The sequence below is a fragment of the Aethalodelphis obliquidens genome, unplaced genomic scaffold (assembly GCF_003676395.1).
Source record: "Aethalodelphis obliquidens isolate GAN/ISIS:26980383/991018 unplaced genomic scaffold, ASM367639v1 scaffold18, whole genome shotgun sequence".
In the NCBI taxonomy this organism is placed as follows: Eukaryota; Metazoa; Chordata; class Mammalia; order Artiodactyla; family Delphinidae; genus Aethalodelphis; species Aethalodelphis obliquidens.
This window is the reverse complement of record NW_020837962.1, coordinates 1,321,528-1,340,375: the sequence shown is the minus strand read 5'-3', so window position 1 is coordinate 1,340,375 and position 18,848 is coordinate 1,321,528. Positions and strand designations below refer to the sequence as shown.

The 18,848-nt window shown below is 49.2% G+C and overlaps 2 protein-coding genes across 2 annotated transcripts in view; one reads left to right on the top strand and one right to left on the bottom strand.

The window, feature by feature from the left end:
• The window catches only part of BFAR (bifunctional apoptosis regulator), a 28,800-nt gene extending 26,811 nt beyond the window's left edge, over window positions 1–1,989 (top strand). Inside the window, exon 8 of the mRNA XM_027117330.1 lies at window positions 680–1,989. Within this exon, the coding sequence (XP_026973131.1) occupies window positions 680–872 (193 nt within the window). The 3' untranslated portion in view covers window positions 873–1,989. The remainder of the gene's footprint in view (window positions 1–679) is intronic.
• A 1,521-nt stretch (window positions 1,990–3,510) lies between these two features.
• Window positions 3,511–14,831, bottom strand: LOC113626173 (group 10 secretory phospholipase A2). The gene is made up of 4 exons (XM_027117329.1): window positions 14,365–14,831; window positions 13,271–13,421; window positions 11,421–11,527; window positions 3,511–3,743 (listed from the first exon to the last, which is right to left on the bottom strand). Exons 2-4 carry the CDS (start codon window positions 13,339–13,341, stop codon window positions 3,601–3,603), a joined length of 321 nt encoding a protein of 106 aa, XP_026973130.1. The 5' UTR covers window positions 13,342–13,421; window positions 14,365–14,831; the 3' UTR covers window positions 3,511–3,600.
• Window positions 14,832–18,848: the final 4,017 nt, after the last annotated feature.

Below are 18,848 nucleotides of genomic sequence, written 5' to 3'. Positions count from 1 at the left end.
CACATGGAAGAGAATAGGAGAGGGAGACACTCTAAAGGGAAACTCAAAAGGTGCTTCCAGAAGACAGGGTATGGCTGCTGGGCAGGCAGAAGTAATGCATCAGCACACCAGCATCCTTTCAGCCTGAAACAGCCCATGACGTGAAGGGGTCTTGGCCTCATCCATCAGGAGCAGCCTTATAAAAAGTTCTGAGAACCTGACAAGACTCTCCCTCATTTATTTCAATTCAGTGAACTCACTTATTCAGGCACAGTTGATTGAGCCCCTACTCTGCCCCTGGTTCTCTGCTGGACACCGCAGATCTTTTGGTAAAGAAGACAGTTTATACTCTGAAGGCCTACAGCCTAGCAGAGAAAAGATTATGTTAAATACGTACAAGAGCGACCCAGCGAAGAAGCAGGTGGAGTTGGGACTGTGCTAGGGAGGCCTCGCCTGTGGGACCAGGCGTGGGGACTGGGCGACAGTGCCCTGAGGAGGCACCCTCTAGGCTGCGTCCTGGGAGTTGAAGGTGGAGTGGTCAGGAAAGGTATGTCTGGGGCACTGGGGACAGGAAACAAGGTCTCTGCAGCACTGGCAGCCAGACTGCATCAGGCAAAGGCCCAGGGTCTGAGTGCCTCGGCGCTGTCGTTAGAAACGCCATCACTATTGTGCCTCTCAAATGCTTCTCTTCCTTTTTCAGGACTGTGCCTCAGAGGATGTGGAGCCACTTTTGGAAAGTATCAACACAGGGGCTTTTTGTGGCCATGTTCTGGCCCCTCATCCCTCAATTTGTTTGCAACTGTCTGTTTTACTGGGCCCTGTACTTTAACCCAATTATTAACATTGATCACGTGGTTAAGGAGGTCCGACGGCTAGAAACCCAAGTGTTGTGACTGACGCTGCCCAGCCTCTGAGGGACTCTTCCAGCCTCCCTGCCAGCCAAGCTCTGATGCTTAAGTGTGGCGAGGGGGATGGGGAGCGGACACCCTATTTTCTGCCCCTGGTAAACAAGGTGCTGCTTTGTCTGTCAAAGGCTACAGCCAGGTCTTCTCCCTCTGCCTGTGGCAGCAGGGACTGGCGCCCCAGCGCTTGGCTGACAAAGCCACCGTGCCTCCCACCCAGCCACCTTCCTCGTGGGGTCTTGGGAGGCCCAGTCCACGACACCTGGCAGGGACCCAGGGTTCTCAGAGGACATGGAGTGGGTCTCAGTCCCGCTTGCGCTAATAACCTCAGAGACTGACACAAGGCTCCCAGGGCAAGTTGGAGCCCTGAGACTGAGCCCAGGCCCAGGCCTGTCCTCTAAGTTAAGTTTAGGAGAACAGGAGATTTTGTCATAGGCATGGCAGTTGCATATAAAAAACACAGAGGAAAAACCAAAATCCGGCTGACGACTCTGTCTTATTTAAGAGTTGCTACACGGTTTCAGAGTTAAGCCTCTGAAAGGATTCAGTTCAAGATTAGAATGATGGTGGTTAGACTTGCCATCACTGTTTTCTACTTGTAATCGTTGAAAGTTTGCATCTCTTTTTCTGGGGGAATTGAGTGGGATGTCAGGCATTTCATGGAGAGTAATTCACATCAGGCCGAGCTGCTTCAGTGCTACTTAAAATTGTTGTTTTGGGGTTTACTTTGTTTTGTTTTTACGAATTTAATTTGTCAAATCCAGGCTAGTCCATTTGTTTAAGGAAACATTTTGTACATTGACCTCCCACCGTACACTCTGTTCTGATGTATAAAACAACAAGTATAATTACTCCAAGTGCTGTAATTGTAAATATGAAATGAACTGTGGCCTTTGATTCCCTTCCAGTGTGACAGCAGCAGGTGTGAAAGGCGGTCAACCTGAAGACTGGCCCTGCAGAGATAAGCTGGCATCCAAAATGTTTTTTTGTGACTCCATGAACCATTCATTAACCCTTTGTATCTTTGAAGATTTCACTCAAACTTTGCTTCTGAAAGTTTAAAGAAGTTACTTGAAATAAAAATAAAGATTCTTTTATACAGGTAAAACTTCTATATAGAGAAAAATAAACTGTTTAGGAAGCATGAAGAAAATCTGCATTGCTCAGTACAACCTACTGGTCACACTTAAGTCCCCCAGCCTGACGTGGACATTGAGCCGAGGAGGAGCCACGGAAGGTTTCTTAAGTGAAAGGAGGGAGAATGTCTTCTTTCCTCCTGTGTCTGTTCATCAGGCCCTGAGGCTGCCTGACTTTACCTGTTTAACCCTCGTGACCTGCCGGAGACGCTGATAGCCCAGCCGATCTGCATGCAATACCTTCATGTCCCTGGCCTCATGCCTCGCAGGGTTACTCTTCTTTTCAGATGAAGAGAGGGATGCTGGGTGGCACTGGTGGAGCTGGGCCCAGGCCAGACTCCCAGTCCAGCACTCCCCACCTGCCCCCCCCCCTTGGCCTCCCCCCACACCATCCCCACCCACTCCCCAAATCATGCTTCAAAGATGAGTAATACCCACGCGTGCTCTGTCTGGGGTGGGGATTGCAAAGCAGTCTTGGTGGAGAGCAAACAGGCTGGGCTGGGCTCTCCCTCCTTATCGCCTGCAGGAGGGACAGGCATATCAGAGCCAGGGCCACCGGCTGCCTCTCCGCCCTCAGACCCTCTTGGCTTGGTGTGTCAAAATGGGGAGTCTACTTAAAATATTCAGACCCTTTAATGCAAGAATTCCATTTCTGCAAATCTCAGTTAAGGAATAATAAAAGGGTGGGAGGGGGGCAAAGATTTATTCACAAGCATCCTCACCACATCAGTAATTGATAAAAATAGGAAGTATCACCAATGTCCAAAAGGTAGCAGTCTATAAAATAGTATCTAGTACAGCTGGAAATGTATCTAATACATTTGGAAATGAAGTTTCCAGAGATTTTTTTTAAAGACATGGAGAAATGGAAAAAAGCTTATGAAAATCATACAGTATAGAGTCTCAATTACACTTTTAACACATTATAGACAAGACCGATGGGCAGCACACTAAGATACTAAAAGTGGTTATTGTGGACTGAGAACTGGAGTGGGGTGTTTTCTCCTTTATATATTTCTCAATTTTACTTTTATTTTTTATTAATTTATTTTTTTTAGCAGTGCATAGGTACTACTTTTGTAATCAGGAAATAAATTTTAACTGTTGTTAAAGGTGGAGTGGGATAGGGCAGAAGACTCGCGCTAACAACTACTAGACTTGAACTTCACAAGGTTGGGCATCATGTGGCCATTTTGTTTATTGCTTCAACCCAGAATCGAAAGCAAGGCCAAGCGCATGGTAGGTGTTTGCTCACTTTTGACTACCTGCCATCGGGAGCAGGTTAGAAGACAAGGCTCAGCTCTTTTCATAAAGGTTGAACCTCAAATGGTACCAAACCTAATACAGTCATAAATACAGTCATAAAGTTGTGGTTTTATAAAATAGGCGTGGGACTTTTGACATTAAGCTGGAAACCAAACTGGCTCCAGCCCCAAGTTCGGGACAGGAGTGAAAGCAAACACAAGGGTTTCAGCTTTAACAATTGGCCCCAGCTTCCTCCTGCAAAGAACTGAATAAGGCTGTTGATCCGCAAAAAGAAGTTTTATTTCCTTGTGCAAAAAAGACATTTCAAGTCATGCTAGTCAGTCACACTTGGGCGAATCCTTCCCACACAAGAAACGGGGGTAAAGGAGGTACTTTAAGTTGTACTCAGTTTTGGCTAAACAGTAAGCAATCTCCCGGTCACACTTGCACATGAGTTCTTGGCATTTGTCCTCCACTGGTCCTGGAAGAAGTGGGAAAACTGAGGTTAGAGCAGGGACTTGGAGAGACTTGAAGATAAATGCAAGGGAAGCCAGTAAAGCTGGGGACAAGGAAGGGCATAAATTGCAGATGGCTGACACTTTGACAGTTCACCACATTATCTCTCTTGTCATAACTCCCGAAGGAGGTGATGTTCAGCCCATTTTACAGAAAAGGAAATTGAAGTTGCCAGGGGAGTGTTTTCAGAGAGGAAGTCCAAAGTCCATATGCCCTTTTAGCTTCTCTTCTGCGTCAGTATTACACTAGTGCATTTAAGGATCCATTTAGATAAGCAGTAGGTGCCTGGGAACCATCCAGGCTTTTTTTTTTTTTTCAGAATGCCTTCTCTGCTAGTTCCTAGCTGTGTGGTCTTACCTAAACTTTCTGAGCCAAGTCCTCATGTAGATGGGAGCACCATCCGCTTTGCAGGTTTATTGGGAAGCATGGGTGAGAAAACCTATGTAAAGTGCCCGGCAGGGGCTTGGCCCTATGCGTGTAACTCCATCAATGTTGGTTCTACCTGCATTTCTTTGCCTTTTCTCTCCAGGTCTCTTTCAGATGCTCCTTCAAGAGAACAGTTTGTTCCCATAGCCAACATAATACTCAATGGTGAAAAGCTAAAAGACTTCCCTCTGAAATCTGGAACATGACAAGGATGCCCACTCTTGCCACTTCTATTCAACACAGTATTGGAAGTCCTAGCCACAGCAATCAGACAAGAAAAAGAAATAAAAGGTATCCAAATTGGAAAAGAAGAAGTAAAATGTCATTATATGCACATGACATGATACTGAATAAGAAAATAGTTTGTTTTAGGTAACAATCATATATTCCATCTCTTCCTTCCACCCTGGGCCTACCTTATACAGAGGTGCAAAGGTTGCCACCCAAAGATAAATCTCCTTCTGCCTTGGGAATTCCACTGCTAGACAGTCATTCCTTTAGGTTGGAAAGACTCTGTGATCTTCAAGTTGTATCTTATTAATTTAGAAGGTATAACAGCTATGGATATGTCATCTGCCTTTGACTGTGGGTTTTTTAATTATCCACAAAATGGGGGGAAAAAAAACACCCACTATTAAATCTTGCCAAATTTCTTCCAGAGGCACAGTGAAGCATGAACTCTGGAGGTAGCCAGCTTGGCCATGGATATAGTTCCTTTGGGCACATCACTTCATCCTTCCCAGGCTGTTTCCACAGGGGCCACATGAGGATACTAAAAGTACCTACTTCTAAGGGCTGTTGGGAGAATGAAAAGAGACCAAGTCAGTAAAATCCAGAGCATACAGCAGGTGCTTATGAGCTGCAGCTGACCTCCTTAAGCTGTCAGCTAATCTTTAAAGATCCCCTCTTAAAATGCACAAGTTCCATGGAGATCCTAGCAAGGTGAAGCATGAGACTCAGAAAATTCATCAGCTTCTCTCAGGGCAACACTTGAAGAGCTTGGCAGCACCAGGAGGGGATGGAGTGATGAGTGGGGGAGGGGTGGGGGATGTCAAGCAGGAGGCAGGGGGCCCGGGACCCTCTGTAATGAGCTGAGTTGATTAAAGGTGTTTATCTGCATGACTGCACACAGGGTTTCCCAAACTCAGACCCATAGCAGCTTCAAGATGCTAGCTTTAAATCCCCTTTATTTCTAATAGTCAGTCAATTATTAAATAAATTATGATTTAATTATATTAAGTGGTATTAAATTGCATCAAATAAATTCTATCACTGACATAAATGGAAAACCAAAATCTTATACCACAAATATAAGAAACTGACTAAAAAACAAAGAAAGCAAAAACAACAACAAAAACCAATGAAGATAAAGTCCTGATATCAAAGTCTAGTTAAATGCTGTTGCCCACCTGAAAGCTGTGAGCCCCCAAATTGGAGTGTCTTGGTTTAAAGAAAAAGGGAGATTAGCAAGTGTAAGAGAGGTTTACCCTCTCTAGCAGTCAGACTATCGTGCAATTGATACTTCCTCCTTGCCTAATTGGAAAAACTAACAAAGGACTGAGAGGGAAAATCTTTCTCCCTTAAATTCATTTATTAAGCTTCCCAGGGACTTACTTCCCTGGTGGTCCAGTGAGTAAGACACTACGCTCCCAATGCAGGGGACCCGGGTTTGATCCCTGGTCAGGGAACTAAGATCACAAGCCATGTGGCGCGGCGCGGCCCAGAAAAGAAAAACTGCCTTGGTTATAATTCAGTAAATGGATAACAACAGAAGAAGTCAGGATGATGGGAGCTGGCGTTAACTGTGCAGTTATGCAGAGCCAGGCACTGGGCAAAGAGCTGGCTCTATGGTCCCCATCTCACCCAGTCCTCTCAGGGCAGTGCCATTGGCACCCCAACCTTACAGAGGAAAAATCCAGGAAGGGGTGTGGGGACTGGGCCCCAACTCAGCTCTGCCCAACCCCAGGCCTCCTGGCTTGTCTGCAGGAAGGGAGTAGGGTGTCAACTCGGGGCACTCGCCCACCCTTACAAGTTCAAGTTTGTAACAGAGGATTGTTTAATAGAGTTTTTATATATATATATATTAGAGTATAGTTGATTTAGTTAGTTTAGTTAGTTGATCTTGTTAGTTTCAGGTGTACAGCAAGTGACTCAGTTATACATATATCTATTCTTTTAATAGAGTTTTAATGACATGGAAAAGAGCTTATACTTAAGAGGAAAATAAGGGGTACAAAACACACTGCTATGTTTTTTATGTATTATGCACTCAAAAAAGACAAAACACCACCACCACCACCAGAAGGTTAATCAAATGGATGTCTGGGTAGTGTCAATGAAGTTTTATTTCCCACCAAACTTTTACATTTTGTAATTTGAAACTCTTCTACTTTGAGCCATACGGTGCTTTCATCGTGGAAAAAGCAATCTCAATTAACCAAATTTGAAGGGCAGCTATTTCAAAGTTTAGTTTACATTATTTGTTAGACTTAAAATACCTATACCACTCAGTGCCGAAAGGAGGTGGCTTGTGGGGACTTTGGTGGCCTTCCTCCTCCCTAATCTCTACCAGGTCTCCCTTTAGCCTCTCCCCAGCCTCTACAATAAACACCATTTACATTTTTTAAATGCTCCTGCCGAGTAAATACCCATCCAGGACAAGTTCTCTAACCCCCTTTCAGGCTGCTCTCCAGTCCTTTCTACATATAAATTCTAAGGGCACCTCAGATACACCATTTGACCCAACAGTTCTAGGACTCCATGCTACAAAACCCTCTCACAAGTGCACAAAGACTTAGGAACAGCCATGGTCTCTGCAAAATAAAGTACATTCGTGTCACTGGCCATTCTCAGTTGGGGCCCCCGGGGGGCATTTGGCAGTGTGCGGAGACATCTTTGGTTGTCACGTGGGGGATTGGGGGTGCTACTGGCATCTGGTTGGTAGAGGCCAGGGACGCCGCTAAACTCTACAATGCCCAGGACGGCCCCCTCACTGGAGAATTGTCCAGCCCCAAATGTCCAAAGTGTCAAGATGGAGACACTCTGCCATAGGTGATTGTCTGGCTTTAAAAGAATGAGGCTGACCTAGATGTTCCAAGATGTCCAAGACACTATATTAAGTGAAAAAAATAATAAAATATACGTAGTGTGATCTGATTTTTGTTATTGTTTGTTTACACATGCACAAATCTGGAGGAAAAGATGCCAAACTTAACAGAAGCTAGTTAACTCTGGTGGATGGAGTGTAACTTTCTACATTACAGTGTTTCTGGAATGTTTTAATTTTTCACAAGAAAGGTGGATTAGGTTTGAATCAGAAAAAGCATGTGGATAAATGGATGGATAGACAGATGGACAGATGAACAGATAGATAGATAAAAATATGTAAAAATTGGTAAATGAACCAGCTGGTGCAGGAGCCAGCCCTTCTGCCTGTAAAATTTCCAGGGGCCGCTGCACAACAGAGACATGTACACCCTCGGAGCAATGTGACCTGGTGGGGTAGGGACTTCTGAGGAAAGAGCCATTGAAGCTCCAGGGTTGCAAGCGGAGGACAGCTGTCTAAGGACAGGGTGACTCGCATGAACACTCCAGCCAGTTCCCCTTCCCTCCCCCATCCATGAGCGAGTCCCTCAGCTCCACCTTCCAGCCAAACATGTCCAGAAGCCCCCCTTCCACCATCTCCACTGCCACCACCTGCCCAAGCCACCTCTCACCCAGATCCCTGGGACAGCTTCATACAGGTGCCTGGCTTCCACCCTTGCTCCCTCCAGCATATGTTCTATGCAGCAGCCAAAAATGCACTACGGTTAAAATGCAGATCGGATCATGTCCCTCCTCTGCTCAAAACCCTCCCTGGCTCTCCATCTCCCTCAAAGGAAAGCCTCCAACGGCCTGGGGGATCTGGCCCTCATCATTCTATTATCACCTACTACTCTCTCCCTGGGTGACTCTACTCCAGCCTCATCCTCCTCAAACCACCCAGACATTCATCCTTTGCACTGGCTGTTCCCACCACCTCTTCCCACGACTCCTTCATTCCCCAAGTCTCTGCTTCAATGGCATCTTGTCAGTGAGACCTTCTCTGACCCCTGAGCATTCTGGGGTGAGGATACATTTTTACTGAGGCAAAATTCCCATAACAAAATTTACCACTTTAAAGTGACAAGTCAGTGGTATTCAGTACATTCACAATGTTCTGCCACCATCCCCTCTATCTAGTTCCAAAACATTTTTATCAGACCAAAAGAAACCCCATATTTATTAAGTCACTCCCCAATTCCGCTCTCCGGAGTCCCTGGTAACCACAAATATGCCTTCTGTCTGTGGATTTGCCTAGTCTGGACATTTCATATACATGGAATCATACAATGGGTGACCTTTTGTGTCTGGCTTTTTTTTACTGAGCTTCACGTTTTCAAGGTTCATCTATGTTGTAGTTGGTATAATACTTCACTGCTTTCTCTTCCGACACAGCACTTGTAAAAACAATTGGCACAGATGCTATTTACTGCTCTCCTCTTTTTAGACCACAGAGCCTTGCTTCTCTGTTTTGCCCAAAACCTAGCAGGGAGCCTGGCACAGAGTAGATTCTCAATAATAATTTTTGGGAGAATACAGAAAAGCCATACATTGTTTCTGATTCTTATACAAACCCAACACCAGAGTTTTATTATTCCCATTTTACAGATGAGGAAAGTGAGGCTCAGAGGGATTTAGTAACTTATCCAAGGTCACAAAGCTGACCTTGCCTATGCCTCCTTTGTGCTCCCACCCTTTTCCCTGAGCAAGAAAGATCCTTTCAAAAGCAAGGCTGGGTCTCACTGCTCCATGGCCTCAGGAGCCCAACAGCTTCATGTTATTCAAGAATAATAAAAACTGAAGAGGAAACCTAGCTCCCAAGGGTTAAGTTTAAAATAAAGCCCTGCCAGTAAATATTATTATATGCTTAACATTGAAAAAATATATATTTAAGTCAGGCCCATAAATGGAAAATGGGCCACACCTATAATTAAGCAAACAACTATGTTCAGAATGTTTCCAAACAGAATAAGAATATTTTTAGCAAAAAAAAAAATGCATAATAGATATTTTGGTTCTCTTCGTTTGGTTCAGGGAGGGCAGTTCTGCAAACAGTCACAGACTCCACCAGCAGACACACCAATAAATATTTTACAAACATCATTTTTACATGGTTTGTAAAAATGATTGAAGGAAGAAGAGAAAGGTCTTTAACACATTTCCCATTCAAGGCCCACTTCTCCTCTCCACCCATAGTGGAAGGGGGCAGTTTGGGGACAGGGAATATGCCCAGAAGTGGGCTTATCACCACTATGTTAAGCAAGTCACTTCTTTCCCTGGGCTTCATTTTCCCCAATTCTAAGTGAGAGGGTTGGATGAGATGATGTCTGGGGCGTTTTCAGTCCTTGATGTTATGTCTCCATATTAATTCAGTTTTGCTCTGTGCCAACTCCTAATTCAGACTCAGAGGATATACAGCTGCGAATCCATGCATATCTAAGAACATCTTTCTACGTAACCCTTAGGATAGCCTCCTTCCCTCTAGAGGAGAACAAGTCTGCAGAAGCTGGGGTTTTAGTGGAGAATCACACCAGATCCTCAGTTCTCTCAGGTGGAGGTAGTGGGGGTCAGAGAGAGGTTCAGATGAGGATGAGGGATGGAGAAGAGGGTAGGGAAGAAGGTGACAACTTCCATCCAATTTGGTTATCACGTTATAAAACTTCTTCCATCTTTGCAACACCCATCTTCCAGGTAAGGAAACAGGCTCAGAGACATCACTGATCTAAGAGCCAAGTGATTTTCAACAAGAGTACCAAGACTGGGCTTCCCTGGTGGCGCAGTGGTTAAGAATCCGCCTGCCAATGCAGGGGACATGGGTTCAAGCCCTGGCCCAGGAAGATCCCACATGCCACGGAGCAACTAAGCCCATGCGCCACAACAACTGAGCCTGCGCTCTAGAGCCCACGAGCCACAACTACTGAAGCCCGGGCACCTAGAGCCCATGCTCTGCAACTAGAGAAGCCACAACAATGAGAAGCCTGCGCACCGCAACAAAGAGTAGCCCCCACTCACCGCAACTAGAGAAAGCCCGTGTGCAGCAATGAAGGCCCAATGCAGCCATAAATAAATAAACAAACAAATAAATAAATAAAATGATATGGAGCGAGTTAACAATAGTTTTTAAAAAAAAGAAGTGGCCGGTCATGTAAAATGTACAGTGATACCAGATTATGTTATAATTATCCTCATTAAATACACGCTGCTTGTGGTTAAAGACAGATGATAGATAGGTAGATAGAGAGAGAAATAAACAGATAGATAGATAATGAAGAATTTTTTTAAGGCCAGAATTAAATTTAGGAATAGAATGGTTTTTGAATAACGTTATAAGCCAGAAACCTACTCTCTTGGTTAAAAAGGACCAGCAAGTGACCCAGGGATGTTTCAGCTAACGTAACACTGAACTGAGACTTTCTCCTAATTTCACAAAATTAGAAGGATTAAAAGAAAATTGAAAGAGAAATTACTTTCTTTTGGGGGGTTCAGGGTTACACAGAACTGTCTTCTTGTCCTTCCCCAAATCCTGCTCAGTGAAATAGTGCCTGGTCATCTTCACCGGAGGTTCTGTGTTGGGTCATTTCTTCACCAGACATTAATGACATCTACTAGGCATGAAGCACAGTGACACTGTCACTTCATCCTTACAATAGGCCGGCTTGATTTCCGCCCCCAGTTTACCAATGAGGAAACTGAGGCCCTGAGAGATCAAGGCTTGGCAACGTCACAGAATCTGAATCATGGACTAAGCTGTTGGCCAGAGGCCAGGGTTTGCAAACTCAGACATCCCCTGGGGCAGGCAGTGCTAATGAGCGAAGCAAAGGGGATACATCAGACCCAGGTGTACTCTTCATTTTGACAAATAAATGGGCTCACCATTCCCATTTTTCTTGAAGCATTCAGCCTTTTGACCTACCTTCTGTTTTCCTGGGTCTGATAGAAATATTCCTTTTCCATAACAAAATCAACAGCACAGGAGAAATGAGCTATAGTAATTGACACTTGGCCTCAATGTCAGGCAGACAATAGGGCACAGTGGAGACTGGGGCAGATGGGGAGAGATGGGCCCTGCCTATACTTGGAAGTCCCTCTATGCTCCAGCCAGTGGTTGCTACTGGGTCTGATGCTGGGAACTCACCACACAGGATGTGCTGATTGACACAGTGCCAGGAATAGCGCTCCATCTTGGGACTGCAGCCAGCAACCTCGGCACGTTTGTAGCAGCAGTCGTGGGAATGACAGCACCTGTGGGTGGCAGAAGGCAGACCGCCGGGTGGGTGAAGGCAGGGATGCTCTCTTGGCCACCCTCCTGTGCCAGAACTTCGGGTGAGTGAGGACCCACAGGGTGACAGCATCTTCTGGTCCAAGCCTTCTCCCTGAGAATCCCCATCTTGGGAAATAATTCCACCGACCTCAGTGTGTCCTGCGCTGCCTCCATCCCTCTGCCACACTCCAGCCTGGCCCCTGCCTGCCTCACTCTCTGAGGCTCCGAGCTCCAGCCACAGTGGTCTCTTCTCTGTTCCTGGAGCGAGCCACACCCTCCCCATCTCCTGACTTTGCCAACACTCTGCCCCCTGCCTGGGAGAACTTCATGCCCCCTCTTCCTGCTCTAGGTCTCAGCCTGAGTACCCGCCCCACCCCCAGGATGCCATCCAGATCCCACATCTCCCCAGGCTCTGACAGTCTCCTGATCACACCCTCTCCTAAACCCAGGTTCCTTCCCTCCGGGCAGGTTTTTGATGAGACCCTAATTAGGGAGAAGACTGATTAGCAGCTGTCCTCCCTGACCAAGACCTCTGTGAGGGCGGGGCCATTTCTGTCCTGCTCCCCACGCTGTCACTGGTGTCCAGCCTGCCACGGAAGAGCACCTCGAAAGCAACAGTAATGATAATAATAACATACAAATTCCCTGAGAAACACCCACCAATGTCTGTAAACTTGTCCATCGTGCAATCATCCACTGCTCTTGCTTCCAGCCAGCCAGCAGCCCCACCCTGCGCTGACCCCTCAGTAGGGTCTGGCAGGGAGACGTCAGCCAGATTCCACTCTGCCCTCAAGGAGCTCCCAGTCTGGCGGGGAGAGGCAGACAAGCCACCAGGTGCCACGTGTGTGGCGAGAAGTGCTGAGATGTGGGGTAAGGAGAGGGGCTTCTGGGAGCCAGAGAAGTGCCAGGCCCAGCTGGGCTTCAGGGAAGGCTTCCTAGAGGAGGTGAGGCCTGGGCTGCACCTGGAAAGATGTGCAGGAACTAGACAACCAGAGTGTGGGAGGGAGGGCAGGGCCCATGGCAGGAGCCTCCAAGGCACGAGGCTGGATAAAAACCTGTCAGTGACAGCTACATCCTCCGAGCTCGGAAGAGACAGTCACATTCCACGCCCCTGCCCCCCACCAGCACTAAGTGGAAATGGTGAGTGGCTGTGTCTCTTTAAGCCTCAGGATCACCATCATACCTGCCTCCACGGATGGCCATGGCCCTGAGGGCAAATGAAAGGAAGTCGTGGCAAGATCCAAGCCTGCAGCCTCGCACAGAACTGGCCCTTCTCACACAGCAGCAGAGGGCAGTGATGGGGGCGTGAATCTAGCCAGGCTGCCTGGGTTCAAATCTCAGTTCCCACCCCTCATCCTCTATGTGGCCCCAGGCAAGTTGATCTCTCTGTGCCTCACTTTCCTCATCTCTGAAATGGGGTTTTGTGAGGACTTGAAGGGGTTCTCAGAACAGTTCTGATGCATAATAAGTCTGATCAATGACATGCAATTTTTTTCAGCTAACATAATCAATCACTCCATGGCCAGACGGTGGGGGGGGGCAGCTGGCACCACAGTTTGGCCTCATTGGCCGTGTTGCCCAGGATGCCCTCTGCCTGCAAGTAGTACCGCGTGCTGGGATCTTCCTAGCCCAAACCCCAACCTCGTTTTGGGGTATTTCCTCAAAGGTGATATTTCCTTCCTGACCCCAGGGGGTGGAACCTTCTGGCCCCAGCATGCACTCACCAGTCAATGGCATCCCTGGGCTGGCCATGGCCACCCAGGCCACAATAGCAGCCGTAGTTCATGTAGGCCATGGCGGTGCGGATGCCAGCACAGTGCACAGTCCCTGCCAGTTCTATGAGCCCACGTCGGTGCACATGTGACCTCTGGGAAGCTGGGGTGGGTAGGGGGAGACAAATGTTAGAGGCTGCAGGTGGGGGGCTGCCCTGGCTCTGGGGAAGGGCAGCAGCCTGAAAAGGGCCTGGATGACTGTCTCAGTTTGAATCCTGCTTCTTATTCCTAGCTGTGTGACCTTGGACAGCTCAACCTCTCTGTGCCTTGGTTTCCTCATCTGTGAAACAGGGGAATCAGGGGATCTCACTCCCAGGAATGGAATGAGATCATGCATGTAAAGCACCCGGCACACAATGAGCTCTAACTATTGTTATCAATACCTTCAAGGCAGCCATGAAGGAGAAAACAGGTCACAGAGCCACAGCATCTGAAACAACTCACACCTCTGGGCCTTTGCACAGGCTGTTCCCTCTTCCTGGAATGCCCTGATCCCCAATCCTTTGCCCTTATCAACTCCAGACAGAGTCAGATTGCAAGTCGCGCATCAAACGTCTGTCCAGTTGCCCGTGCTGGGCACTGGACATCAGAAGTGAGCTGAACAGAGTCCCTGCCATCAAGGCGGGCTCCTTTGCGGGGGCTTCCCTCTCCCTGGGTCTCCACTGCTCCCACCACTGCCCTCCAGACTCTGGCTCAGGGCCCTTTGCATCTCTTATTTTCACTGCCCGGCACAGCTTCCTCCCACACGGGGAGGCCCTGCGGCCACATCCCAGCCATTTTTCTGGATCCCCCATGTGGCTGTGACACATAGCAGTACATAGTTGGTGCGACTGGAACCCCTGCATCTCACATGGAAGAAAGAGGAGGCCCAGGTGGGAAGGACAACCCTAAAGTCACACAGCCCACAAGAACCTGACCTGACTGGGGGCTTCTGACTCCCAATCCAGTGCTCCTTCCTCCTTGCCCAAGGAGGAAGGGAGCCTGCCAGGGTGACAGAGCTTAGGGGCATCAAGGGGTCCACTGCTCGGGGTAAGGGGCCTCCAAACCTGCTGTGAGCTGGGCATCAGAGAATCCCAGAGCCACTCCTTCTTCTGGTGAGGGCCATGAGTCCACTCTGGCGCTTAGTCAAAATACACAATCAGCCACGGTAAGGAGATGCTATCACTGGGACCTCGCCCTGCACTGGGCACTGTGCTCCCCAATTTATAGGCGACATCTGTTGTCAACTTCCTTGTCTCGTGGGTGGCTATTCTCCCACTTACAGATGGAGAGACTGAGGCTACGAGAAGCAAAAGGACCCAACCCAGGTCTCAGAGCTGGTGAGCTGCTGAGCGGAAACTCGTGCCCAGGTCGGCCTGATTCCTGGGAACCCGCTCTCTGCCCACTGCTCCAGGACTGAGGATCCAGAGGAGATTTTTGCATTGCCTTTAATCATCATGTCTGTTTCAAGTCTTTTTATCTGGAACAAGAATTTATCATGCTGACTTTTTTGAAGAGTCCAAACCAAAATTCAATTCAATTCAATTCAATTTTTTTTTTTTTTGGCTGTGCCGCGTGGCTTGCGGGATCTTAGTTCCCCGATCGGGGATAAAAGTGGTGTCCCCAGCGATGGAAACTCAGCGTCCTAACCACTGGACCACCAGAGAATTCCCTCAATTTTGTTTTTTCCTCAGTGGGAAAAGCAGCATATTCGTATAGGGGACTGGAGATAAGTTAAATAGAAACAAAATGTAAAAACGAGTTTAGAGTTAAAAGCTTTGCCTTCCTCTCTGGATGACCCGTCCTCCTCTCACAGGACTTCCTGAGTGCTGCCCCCAGTTGCCCATACCTCTGCTTGAAACCTCCCCAGGCTCCCGTCCCCCTCCAGGTAAAGCTCAGGGTCCTCACTGATCAGAGGCCCTGCAGGAGCTGACCCTCCCCCCGCTCCAGCACCCTCTCTCATGGACCCCACTCATCATGTCCTGTTCCTCCAGTTAAACTGCCTGTCACATACACCCCACGCTGCAAGTGCCCTCACCCCATCCTCACCCAGCTCACCCATCACCTCCTTCTAGAATCTGCTTCACCCCCATGTGACCACAGGGGCCCTTGTCACGCTGTGCCACTGTCTGCTCATGGGCATGACCCTTCAGCCTGGACAGATCTCTGCTGCGGGCAGCTCCGGATCCCCTGGCATGCAGTGGGCTTTCAGAAAAGCTTCCTTGACCCCTGGATCCACCAAGCCCCATGGAACACTCCCAGTCTAAGCACATCTGGGGACTTCCCTGGCGGTCCAGTGGTTAAGACTCTGTGCTGCCACTGCAGGGGCGTGGGTTCCATCCCTGGTCGGGGAACTAAGATCCTGCGTGCCACGTGGTGCAACCAAAAATAAATAAAATAAAATAAAAACTTGAAAAAGAAATAAGCACATCTGACAGGACCCCAGTTCCAAACCCACACCCTAAAGCTGTCCCCAGAGGTCTCCCCACCCTGACCTGACCCACCCTCTGGCATCTCAGGGTCCTGGACTCAGCCCTAGGGAGAACCCAGGCATGGGTGGACACCCAGCACTGGATTTGTAACCAAGGCAAACACTCCCTCCGTGCCAGCTTAGGTGGGGCAGGTCATTCTGGGGGCTGTTTGCTGTGTCTGCCCACAACAGCCTCTGCTGGGAGTGCCAAGGCTGTCCAGGCTTCCTGTGGGTCTGAGGGTGTGTGTGTGTTTGTGTGTGTGTGCTTCTCTCTGTATGTGTGTCCATATGGGGCTGTCTCGGTATCCCTGAGTGTGGGTGTGTGGGTGTGTGCGTTTCCCTCGCGGTGTCTTTGCCTGTGTCTGTGTGTGAGCCTGTCCGTGAGCCCAGCACCTGAGTGACCAGATGAGGCTGGGGGCGTCCTGTGCCTGTGTGTCTCTGTGCTTGTGGCGTCTGCACATGTCCCTGTGGGTAATATGCCAAGGGGACCTATCCGAGGGTGACGTCTAGGGGTGGTTGAGAAGGGGACATTGCGTTCTTCCCTGACCCCAGGTAGGGCTGGGCCCCTTCTTCCCCTGCTCCTTTCAGCCTCTCGTGTCCCCCTGGTGGTCCTACTGCAGACCCCAGGGACAGGTGGAGTGAAGGCTCAGTTCACAGGGCACCAGGCCAGGTGGATGGGGAGGTCTGGTCACTGGAGAGGGTGCCAGTGAGTGGAGAGGGTTTTGGGGGAGGACACTGAGGCCCTGGGGGAGGACTGAGCTAGTTCTGGATCCCTGGAAGCAGTGAATGAGGGGCTCTAGGGGAGGACAGGGGGGACGGTGCGGGGGGACAGGGATCCCATGAAGCTGGGAAGCAACGTGTGGGTGGACCACAGAAAGTAGGGCTGGGGGCTGTAGGGCTCCTGGATCCCCTGGGAGGGCTGGGGAGGCAGGGCTCCTGGCACCCTGGGGAGGACTGGAGGAGCCCCAGGAACTCCTGGGTCCTTGGAGGGGGCCCATCCCTCACTCACCTGAGCTGAGCCCGAGTCCGGGTCCCAGTAGCAGCAGCAGCGACAGCCCTACTGACGGGCACAAAGACAGTGGACCCATCGGAGGGTGGCAGGAGTGGGGCGGTCTGTTGGGCCAGTGTAGTCACCGAGCCCGGCCGAACCCCCTCCCCGAGGCCCCGCCCCCGGTCTCCCTCGCGCGGACCCGGGCGGAGCCGCCAGGGGCGGCACGTGGGGCGGTGCTGGGAGGCCGTCGGGGCCTCTGCATCTTGATCACGAAAGGGGGCCGGGCCCGCGGGGCGAATTCGGCCCCGGGATGTCTCGGATTGGGGATTGCGGAGAATTACGGAGGCAAGGAGTTTAGCACAGGTCGGGTCGCGGAGCAAATGCGAGATACTCTGTTGGTATTATCATCACCTGCGGGCAGCTCCCAGAGCTCACCTGGGCGTCCGACGGGAGGAGACTTGGGGGAGGGGAAGGGACTGGAACGCTCTTTAAAACTTTAAATGTGGGAAGCCTGGCGTCCCTGATTCCCCTGAAACCAGCTCTCCCGAGGGGGGCAAAGACTTGCTCAACGTCACAGAGTGAGTTCTGGTAAAAGACAGAGCACCAGTGGTGGGAAAGGGGAGTGAAGCTGCAGCTGTGTCTGAGCAAGCCCCCCACTCCACTCCCTCCCCTTCTCAGGCTCTTCATCTGGTCGAGGGCAACAAGGCCTCTGAGGGCCCTTGTGAGGCCGGAAAGAGGTACACAGTAGGTGCTCAGTATCAAAAAGAGATGACAGTCGTGGCACACATCTGTCCCCCTTTGTCCCTGGTGCTAGCCCTACCCAATTAGTCATAACTACTTCTGAGAGTGGAACCCTAGACCCCTCCCCATCCCCACTGCCAAGCCCTCCTAAAGATACTGGCACCTAAGGTGACGTCACATCTCACCTGCTACAGTGTGCTAAGGGCATCCGGTGCATGATCTTATCACAACCTCAGACCCCTGGTGTCCCCATCTTCACAGGAAGAAACTGAGGCTCAGAGAAGCTAAGAACCAAGAAGCAGGGGAAGCCAGACTCAAATTCATTTCTACATGGTGCCAAACTCCTGTCTGCCTCCTATGAAAGCCTGCGGCATCAGGGCATCCATGTGCCACACTCTGAGGTTACTCTCTCCCCACGGGAGTGAGCTCCTCAAGGCAAGACCTAGGTCTCTCCTCTTGAACGCCCAGCACTGGCTTGCCTGGCACAAAACAGGTATCCAATTAAGGCTTGTCCAAACAGCTTATGGGTTTCAGACTCTCCAAAACATGGGGTAAAAACCATTTTCTTTCTTCTGAAGGTCTCCATGGGCAACAGGGGATAAAATATCCCACATAAATCTAGGGAGAAAGACTTTTTTTTTATGAATCAGAAAAGCAATTTAGTGTCAATAATGTATTAATCCGGGGACTTCCCTGGTGGCACAGTGGTTAAGAATCCTCCTGCCAATGCAGCAGACATGGGTTCGATCCCTGGTCTGGGAAGATCCCACATGCCGCGGAGCAACTAAGCCCGTGCGTCACAACTACTGAGCCTGTGCTCTAGAGCCCACGAGCCACAACTACTGAGCCTGCATGCCACAACTACTGAAGCCTGCACGCCTAGAGCCCGTGCTCCGTAACAAGAGAAGCCACCGCAATGAGAAGCCCACATACCACAACGAAGAGTAGACCCCACTCGCCACAACTAGAGAAAGCCCATGCACAGCAACGAAGACCCAAAACAGCCAAAAATAAATACATTTTTTAAAAATGTATTAATCCAGTTGATGAAGAGTCCATACCTCGCACTGCCCTCCTTCAAATGTGAAGATGCTGCTGTGTCTGTCTCACCTCTGCAAGGCTTTGTGCCTGAGATCCTCTTCTGGTTTAGGGAGAAAGACTTTTGCTTTCAGAAGTTCCCAATCACTATGCATGGAGAAAAACTCATTTATACTGATGTGTTCATTACAATTAAGAAGTCAGGAAATCTGTTCGCAATATTGGAACTTTTGTACCCCAAACTACTGTTTTAACTGGTTATCCTCAATCATCTGCAAAGCTCATTTATGCAGAATAATTTGTTCCCAAAT

Coding starts and splice junctions, on each gene's coding strand:
- LOC113626173 (XM_027117329.1), bottom strand. CDS start 13,341: ATGGCCTACATGAACTACGGCTGCTATTGTGGCCTGGGTGGCCATGGC. Junction 11,528..13,270: donor CCCAGGGATGCCATTGACTG/GTGAGTGCATGC, acceptor TGCCACCCACAG/GTGCTGTCATTCCCACGACT. Junction 3,744..11,420: donor CAATCAGCACATCCTGTGTG/GTGAGTTCCCAG, acceptor CACTTCTTCCAG/GACCAGTGGAGGACAAATGC.